Raw genomic sequence first — 9,492 nt, 5'->3', positions numbered from 1 at the left:
TATTTGGGAACTTAAAATACAAAATCACAACAAGTTTTCACACCTTATTGCAATTTATTTGCAAAATTTGTGAATGATAATGTTGCCTTGATTTACGGCCTCCACCTAGGCATTCCGATCACTTGAACTTACTGAAGAATTAGCTCTGTAATAATTCTGAACCCTCTATCGGAAGAATACACTTGTTGGAAGGACACCATTCCTTTTAGATCGATGCAACTACCTGCCTATGCAGAATGAAAATAAAATATTTCACATGCTTTTCCTATTAATTATTATTCATTAGAAATTTGAGTTGAGTTCTTTTTATAAGTTTTCTATTTTCTTTGTTTCCTTCTCTTCCATTCAAATTCTTCTGATATCTACTATTGCCCAAATCTCAAGGAAAATATTGTTATTTCTTCTCATTTTATGGGCTATTAGCCCCAATATCAACTAGTAAAATTGGTGAGTTCACTGATTTGAGCCTCGTTAATTCCGCCATATTTTTTTAATAAGACTTTAATTTCGTCATTTACCTTGTTCATAAGTTAAATTAATTTTTGGTTTTTATCTAGTTGTCTTAATTTGGTGTTATATATGGAGTGGATTTCGATTTTGTGGTTATTTACCAATTTTATACTTTTATCAGTTCATAATTTTGTTGAATTTTTTTTTGTTCTTTGTTTGGTTAGTAGTTATGTATAGAACTCGTTATACTGTGGTCTTAGTTGATTATTTGCAATTCTATAATATTGTGCTCTATAATTGAGGAATTAGGATAGGAAAGGGCCGATTACGACCAAAATATATGTAATCACTGTTGAGAATTTTTATTGAAGGCCTTTACCTTTTCTCTTTTACCTTATCAATGGCAGATCAAAAGTTTCTAGGAAATAGATAATTATTTGTTGAATATGGTTTTGTAAAGGAAGTGAATGGAGGAGGAGACACACTTTGTTACAAATTACTAGCTCTTTATTTGCAAATTCTATGGTAATTTGTTCTGGTTTTCATTGATGTATCTGAGTAATTGATTATGTTTCCCGTCCTAAGTTAGTGAAGGTGTGCCTATTCTACATTTGTTTAATTTTAAAGGGTAAACAACGAATTTTCGTTTTTGAGAATTAAATTTGAAGTTTTTACTTTTGTGTTTGGGATAAAGTTGAATTTTAATTTGGGGTGGCTGATTTGGTTCATTAATGGGGTAAGACTTTAGAGATCCAAGTTTATTACTTTTTTCTAATTACTATATCCATTTTTCAAGCTCATGTGCGTGCTTAGGTTATTTAACTTATTAGATAATAATATATGATAGTGGGTTTTGGAGGGTTTAAGGAAAAGAAAAGGATAAGATTATGTAATTAGGAAGTGAAATAATGGAGCTTGTGTAACAAGGAGATATTAAAGTCTCAGAAAGGCTGTTCAATATTATAACAAGGAGATATTGGCCTAAGAAGTCCACTTACTTCTGTTACATTTTCCTACTCATCTATCATCATCATATTAGAGTAGTGGGATGGTCTTTAGATGCCAATAGTTTGATTGATAGAACTAAGTGGCTCTCGCTCTTATTAGCAGTATCAGGTGGTGGATTGGTTAATTTTAAATTTGTTGTAATATGTATATCAGTATTCACTATGTTTATAAACCAGAGAGAGAAAAGTTCTCTGTAAAATTTGTGTGTTTTATGAGGATGTAGTAATAGAAGTGTGTAAACTAAGCTTTAAGGGGCTTATTCATACAATATCACATTTGGTTGTACTATATGTTCAATTGTAACTTGGAAGCATTTAAGAAATCTTGGCCCTTTCTGGTTTGGTTGCTTGCGTGCTTAAAGGCAATTTGACTTGAACTCGGGTACATGTGTCCATTGCGAGTTTATGTCCCAAGTGTTAAGACTCAAATTTCTGATGATTAATTTCTAACTAACATTGCTTATATGTGCTATTGTGCTTATCTTGTTGAATTCCTATTGCATTGCAGACTAGGATATTCATGATTTTGGTCTAAAATGACGTGGTAAGTGTATCTGTACTAGTCTTATGGTGTGAATGAAGAGTCTGAGCAACTTAGCTTGGCTTATATGTGTTCTTCTGGAGGGTGTTCCTTCTGTAATTTGCTGGCGAAGTCAACCTTATCCCAGATGATTCTGGATAGGGACAGTCTAGCCAATATTCGACTGGCAAAGTTGTAGATGAAACTCTCTGTAAGGACCAATGATAAAAAAAGATTCATAGAGTTGATGGGATTTTCTCTTTTGAACTGGTTATGCAAGGAGATTTGATGCTTCACTCCCATATCCAGTAATTAGTCCAAGATTCCTAGAGATATGATTGGCTAAAAAAACTTAGAATAGCCATCTTCTCCTTTATTCATGCTGTCGTGGACAATGTAGTAAAAGTGTGCTCTATTCTTCAACTGTATTTCTTACCTCTCAAGGTTATTGTTCTATAACTAAATGATTTTAAAAATTCTATTACAATTTGTTATATATTATATTATTCGGGTATGTGATCATGTCAAGTGATAACTTTTTTTAAGATCGTGTTTGAAAATTACAAGTGTATTAACTTCAAATAGCCTTTATTTTTTTAAAAGCCTTTATATTTTTTTAAAAAAAAATTGTAATTCTATTTCAATAACTAGTTATGATAAACACCTACAATAATCAAGAATTGTTAGCATTAACAACCACTGTTACAGCCAACATATGCTACAAAAGCTAGTTTTGCCGAACATGTAAATCAATCAACAGCTTGTTCGCACCTCTTTATATTATCTTCTACTTTATTAGTATCAATTTAGAAGGTGTGCTATTAGTTTTTGCTAGTTGGATTATTTCCTTGTTCCTTTCTTTTTTTGGAATTTGTTTTATGCCCACTTTTAGTAGTGTAAACAGAAGCTGTGACACTTTTCCTTCCATCATCTCCATTACCACAATTCTCATATAAACTTGTAATGCATTGAATTCCTTATTATTATTAGAGTCTTGGATTATTATTTTGCAGTTTTTTTGTGTTAGAAAACCCGAAATGGCATCTAGAAGAATTGTAAAGGAGCTTAAGGAGCTGGAAAGAGATCCACCTAGTTCTTGCAGTGTAGATAATCCAAAATATGAGATTTGCAATTTTAATTTGTCTAACTAGTCCTTATTCATTAATCTTTTTCATCGCTTCTAATCTCACTAGTTGGTGACAAATATAGGTCCAATTGCACAAGATATGTTCCATTGGCAAGCAACAATTTATGGTCCAAACGAGAGTCCTTATGCAGGAGGTGTTTTCCTTGTGAACATCCATTTTCCACCTGATTATCCCTTTAAGCCTCCTAAGGTATATCATTATTTCATTTCATATTTCTCGAATTTAAGTAGAGAATTAAATTTCATTTCTGATGTACAATAATAGTTATTGTAAAAACGAGCTTAAAATCATAAAATTTATCTGCAGGTGGCCTTTAAGACGAAGGTATTCCATCCAAATATTAATAGCAATGGGAGTATTTGCCTTGATATACTAAAGGAGCAATGGAGCCCTGCACTCACCATATTCAAGGTCATCATCCCTGTTTTTTTCTGACAAATTACATATGCATGAAATATAACTTATACCCTGAACCTACTGTTGAAATGTTGCTGCTGTTGATGTGTTTATTTTATGCCCATTATTGCTTTATTGCTTTTGTTATTTTTTTCTTTATATGGCTAATGCTTTAGTTGTTTGCTGATGCTTTTTATTGTTGTATGTTTTTGTTGCTGAGCTCATGCGTTTTATAGCCTGCAACATCTCTAAATTATCAATCAATAAGGACATGATTCTTGAGTTAGATTCTTGAGTTACTACTCGTACTTGCTATGTTCTTGATACTACTTGAAATCGTACTACTTGGAATAGCTGTGCTCATCATCTCTAGAGAATCTTTAGCAGAACTAGAACTTTCTATGTTCATCATATTCAAAAACTCTTTGAGTTCTGTCACTATTTGAGTCATTGTTGGCCTATCTGCAATTTCTAGCTGAATACATCTCACTGCTAGTTCTACTGCTTTCCACACAGTGAGATAGTTCTCATATACACGCGTACCGTGTCTCAGGTTCTGGTCTAGTATGCTGGCTATAGTGTTACACAACAAATTTTAATATACAGAGTGATTTGATAAAAAAAATCTGATTTAGAAGCAGACACAAATGTTATGTTATATCTCTATAAGCTTAAAGCCTGACAACTCACCCCAAACTCTTGGGTGAATATTTGAATAGTGAGGCTTTAAGCTTATAGAGTCAGAATATTCCTGGGAATCTGGCAACTCACCCCAAACTCTTGGGTGAATATTCTTGGGTATATCACCACCTGCGAAATGCAGGATTTGAACCCCGGATGGGAGGCGTTTGCCCATATGCACTATCTGAGTAGGAGCCCAGGCGGCTGGAGGGCCTGGTACACCTTGACCACCTACCCTCAATATCTCATGACGCTTGACAAGCCGTCAAAGTGGTTAGACTGGAAGAGCCGCTTCTACTTAGTCAAGGCTCCTACAAATGAGGAAAACAGGGAGTTCCGGACATACAACCGGAAACCTGAACTTCTGGGGCAGAAATGTCGGTTGCCCTCAATACCGGAAAGGGACAGGGAGGCAATCCTGGATTCCTAATTTTTCGAACTTGTCCCTTCCACCCTCTCAACCGGGGAGGTAATAAGGGTGCCCAGGAACTGGGTGCCCAAACATGAGTTTTTATGGGACGAGGCGTTTTTGTCTGCCTGCGGGCTCAACAACATGTTTGAAAGAGGTAGGTTTAAATGCCGGATGCATATTTTCCTTTGGTTGCAATGACTGCTTGCCTTTGTGTTGATCTTGACCGGACGTATTTGATTTGTGTTTTGCAGAAGAAGCAAAGAACATGTTTCCCACCGCAAAAACGCTTGCTAGAAAGGCTTCAGACATCCGGAAGGAGAATCTGGAGAAGAAACTTGCCGCTTAGGCGGCTAAGAAGGTTAGACCGCCTGACACTTTCTTGACTTGTTTGTTCTTCTGTTTTAGTTATTTCTTCACCTGACCGTTTGTGACTTCGTTTCAGGATGGGAGCAAAACTCCTCGCTCCCTGCAAAAACAGATTCGGCCAAGGCCGACTGTAGAGGAGCCTGCACTTAAGGTGCATAATAACACTTCTACCGCTCGGGCTACTACCGGCGGTAAAACAATAAAGACCTCAGGCGGGTCAAATGCTGAAACGACCTCGAAAGAGGTCACACTAATAAGGACCACAACCGATCCATCTTCTGCCGGATGCTAGAGAGGCATCCAACAACAAGGTACAAATCCCTTCAGCCTCACGTTACTTGACCTGCACATGCGGGTTAAGTCTTATTCTCAGTCTCAGCCGGGAGATTCTCCAATCAGCCGGCAATCTGTAGGTGGAGCATATGCGGCTTTCTCACCGTCTGTTTCTGGTGCGGATATTCCATTTTCAAGAAAATTTGATCATGTTCCCTCCTATCCCATGTCACTCCCTTCTTTTCTCAAAGAGCCTATTGGGGACCCTCTTTCTATTTGTGATCTTCAAGCTCCCCACTCATCGATTATTGAGGAAAAGGGTGATTTTTCCACCAAAAAACATTTTAAGGAGAGTTTGCCTTCCTTTTCTTTTTCTTCTTCTTCTTCTTCTTTTGTTGAATTTTCTTTTGATTCTTCTTCTTCTTTTTCTTGGCATCTCTCTCCTGATTTGCGTGCACTATCCTTGTTGCACGTTATCTTCCTGTCATTTTCCTACCTTCTTTCTTATGAAATGTGTAGTAGTGCATTTGATAAGCTCTTACGATCCTTGCAATATTATTTACTAGAGCGGTCAAGCTTGGACCTTAAGCAAGCCTTTCTCGGGAAGTAACCCGTGTTTATTGCTTTCATTTTTTTTATTTTTAGAATAGTTTTTGGCCTCATGGAAATGTTTGTGTGCTTGGTGCTAGGTACATAACTTAATATACTCTTATGCATTGGTTTGGATCAAGAATCAAGGAAGTTTGACTCCACTTTTGCTAGCACAAGGAAAACAAGATTCAATTTTAGAGGTAGTCGGCTTCAAGAAGGTTTAATTGGGTCATTTGCTGGTACTATACCCACCTAATATCCGGTAATATCCTTCCTTGCTCTTCCTCTAATGATTTGTGACTTGTTGGACATATGTTGGTTGGTTGGATGACTTTCTTTCTTTTCTCCTCCCATGGATTCTTTGGTTGAAAGTTTGAGCATGTTGCCTCATTCAAGCTTGGGGGAGGGTATTCTATCATGTTTGGTGGAATTTTGATTCATATATGCCATGCACATTTGTATATGCATTTCCATTTTCTTTATTTTGAAAATTCCAAAAAGATTTTGTTTCTATCAAGGCAAATTTTCAATGTGTTTTGTTTTGTTCTTACTTTTGACATAATACGCTTGGACTTGTATTCTTGAATGTCTTTATTCCTAAATTATAAAGGTATGCACGGTTTGAGAATGTGTTAGGTTGACTCTAGGATATGATATGCTAAGGTAGTTGTTAAGAACTTTGAGACCATGAAGCCCTAGTTCACTTGCTTGTGGTAAGATGGAGTTGCTCTCTATGGTGGATATGAAATCAAGAGTTAGTTATTGCTATCCCTAGTGAGGTAAATTGTTCAAGCCTTCATCATACTTTGTTGAGCGGCATATTTGGATCCTTGGCTATTGCATTCTCGTATCTAGAACTTGACTTTTAGCTCCCAAGATCGCGACCGTGCCACTTTAGGGGATGACAAAGGAATTTCTCTTTTTGTAGGATAGATTTTCTATTTTTGAGTTTAGTTTATATTTGGCCCTCTTGCTAGCCCTTTTGAGCCATATACCTTCTTTTCTCTAGCCACAATACAAGCCTTGAAGCCTTGGTTTCACTTTCTACCTTTAGTTTTGTGAAGCAATTTAGTTTTCGAGCTTGTTTTATTGTTTATGGTGCAAGTTTAGAATTATAAGTTCATTTGCAAAGCAAGTATGTGTTGTATATAATTTTTTTGCATAAAACCAAATACATTTTGAGAAAAATCCGTCCAAAGTTAAAAGAGGCAAGGACATTTTTTTTTTTTAAAAAAAAAAAAAAAAAAAAAAAAAAAAAAAAAGCTTGGAGAAAGGAATTATTGAAAAAAAAAAAGTAAAGAAGAATGTAAAGCACAAAAAAAAAAGGGTTTTGTTATTGTTGTTCTCCCTGTTTTTGTTATTTTGTGTTAAATAAGCTTGGGGGAAAGTTATTTAATAAGCATACTTGGCACTTTTGTTTTGGAATCGTTTGGATCTTGTGGAAGAAGTTCCACCCGTGCTTCACATAGGTTTACCACCAATTTCAAGAGTTCTCCACACCTTTACTCTCCTAGCTTATATGTTAATACCTTGAAAGTCCTTTTGATCCTAGAGGGTTAAGTAATTCAATGATGGCGGGAAATAGGAATCAAGCCTATAGAGCGAGTTTGCATAGCCAAGATGTCGGGTAACCTTCTCAATGTTTTTAATTTCTTATTTATTTTCCGGTTTCTTCGTGGAATCATGAGAAGCTAACTTGAAAGTGGATTTGAAACTAGTAGAGAGAACGTGGTTTGATTGGTTGAAACAAAAGGTGGAATGTGTTTCCTTTAGTTCTCTATGCTTGGAATATGTTATGTTTCAATCAACCTTGGACATCTTAGAACGTGCATACCTTTATTATTTTAGAAAGATTGACATTCATTAGTGTTTGTTCCATCATAAAAGTCCACTCTAGAACGCTTGTAACTTTTCTCTTACTTCGATTTATTTTATTTAATTTATTTATTGCCTTGCCTTGATTTTTGTCAAGAGTTTTGGGTTAAACTCTTAGGATACCCTTACGAGAGCATACTCGTCCTCTAGAGCGATCTATGGGGTTTAAAGTGCTTGATGCATGCGCTAAATGCATTCGTGATTCCTACAAAAGTGAGTTAGTGTATATTCTTTCTCTTCTAGTTTTATTTTATTTTATTGTTTTTTTTAAAAAAATAAATATACATCGTTTTCCGTTGTGTTTGTTTTGTTTTGCTCGAGGATGAGCAAAAGTTAAGCTTGGGGGTGTTTGATGAGTGACATTTATGTTACCCTTAGGGGTAGTGTATTTGTCTCTTTTCTCCTGTTTTTCTTAGGTTTTTCTACCTCTTTTCTCCTCTTATGGCTTCCTTTTCTTTTATGGATGAAAAGTATGCTTATTTGCGCTTGTTTTGATAATCTTTATGCATAATTTTATCATCCCCATGCTCTCGTGATCTTTGCTATCTTTTGCAGGTTCCATGACGGTCCTAAGCACGGTAGGAGGCCCCTTGGCCAAGTATGGAGGCATGGACAAAGACAAGAGGAGCAAAAGGGAAGAAGAAAAAGCAAGAAGAGGAAGTTCAAGAGGAGGTGTGGCCGAACCTCTAAGAGGTTCGGTCGAACCAAGGTGTGGTCAAACTTTTGAAAAGTTCGACCGAACCTCCAAGGCAGTTTCAACCAAGTTTTCAGCATGTTTACAGGAGGGGTCAAACCAGGAAAGTTCGACCAAACAAGGATCAGGGAGGTTCGACCGAACCTACCCTGAGTTCGGCCGAACCTACCCTGAGTCCGACCGAACCTACCCAGAGTTCGGTCGGACCTTTTCCCGTTTCAGCTGACTTTTTGCGGAGCTTCCTAAGCAATTTTGTAAGGGGTATAAATAGTTTTTTTTGCCCATTAAAGAAAAAGATTTTTTTTTTGTTTAGGGGAGATTTTAGGTTAGTTTTAGAGAGAGAAACTCTCAAAATTTTAGAGAGAGAAAGTGAGGAGCACAATGGTTTTCATGGATTTTGGATAATTAAATAAGGAATTTGAAGATCTCCACCTTATATCAATGAGCATTTCTTACTTTCTCTTCTCTTATTGCTTTATTTAGTTGCTTTCATTATGCTTGAGTAGTTTCCCTTCTACTAGGTGTTGAGTGAGACTTTTTAATGATTATTTGAGTTATTTGAGATAAATTTGATGATAATTGTGTGATTAAATTGATTGAATTGATGTTGGCATGTTGTTTGTTTTAGATTGGATTGATATCCCATGATAGCACACTTAATTGCATATTGGTTTTAGTTTGACAAGGGATTGTGAATTAGAATTGATATATTTGATTGCATTTTGGGTAATTTTCTTCTATGCACCTAGTCAATGAGGGATCTAGGCTAGGAATTGGAGAGATTACTTTTGAGTGTAGTTAATTCTCATTATAATTCTTTCTTTGCATGATTGATTATCAAATGGATTCTCATTAGCTTACTAATTGTTCTAAGTGGATCTTTTCCCCTAGTAGACTTTATCATACCTTGTTCTTTATATGTGTTTTAGTGTAGTTGTAGTGTCCACTATCCATAAACCGATTTCGGCGTAGCTTAAGCATTAGATCGAGAACAATCCAACATTACCGTTCCTTGTGGTTCGACTCCGAACTTACCACTAGACTTTGTTTAGGGGTTAGTTTAGGATTATAATAAATTT

At 36.0% G+C, this 9,492-nt stretch overlaps 1 protein-coding gene across 1 annotated transcript; it reads left to right on the top strand.

The window, feature by feature from the left end:
• Positions 1 to 3,014: 3,014 nt before the first annotated feature.
• Positions 3,015 to 3,580, top strand: LOC110686489 (ubiquitin-conjugating enzyme E2 10-like). The gene is made up of 3 exons (XM_021863112.1): positions 3,015 to 3,105; positions 3,187 to 3,314; positions 3,432 to 3,580. The coding sequence occupies exons 1-3, from the start codon at positions 3,015 to 3,017 to the stop codon at positions 3,558 to 3,560; spliced, it is 348 nt and encodes a 115-aa protein (XP_021718804.1). The 3' UTR covers positions 3,561 to 3,580.
• Positions 3,581 to 9,492: the final 5,912 nt, after the last annotated feature.

The sequence above is a fragment of the Chenopodium quinoa genome, unplaced genomic scaffold, assembly GCF_001683475.1.
Source record: "Chenopodium quinoa cultivar QQ74 unplaced genomic scaffold, ASM168347v1, whole genome shotgun sequence".
Classification (NCBI taxonomy): Eukaryota; Viridiplantae; Streptophyta; class Magnoliopsida; order Caryophyllales; family Amaranthaceae; genus Chenopodium; species Chenopodium quinoa.
Note: the sequence above shows the minus strand (reverse complement) of the source record. Positions and strands in the feature narration are given on the sequence as shown.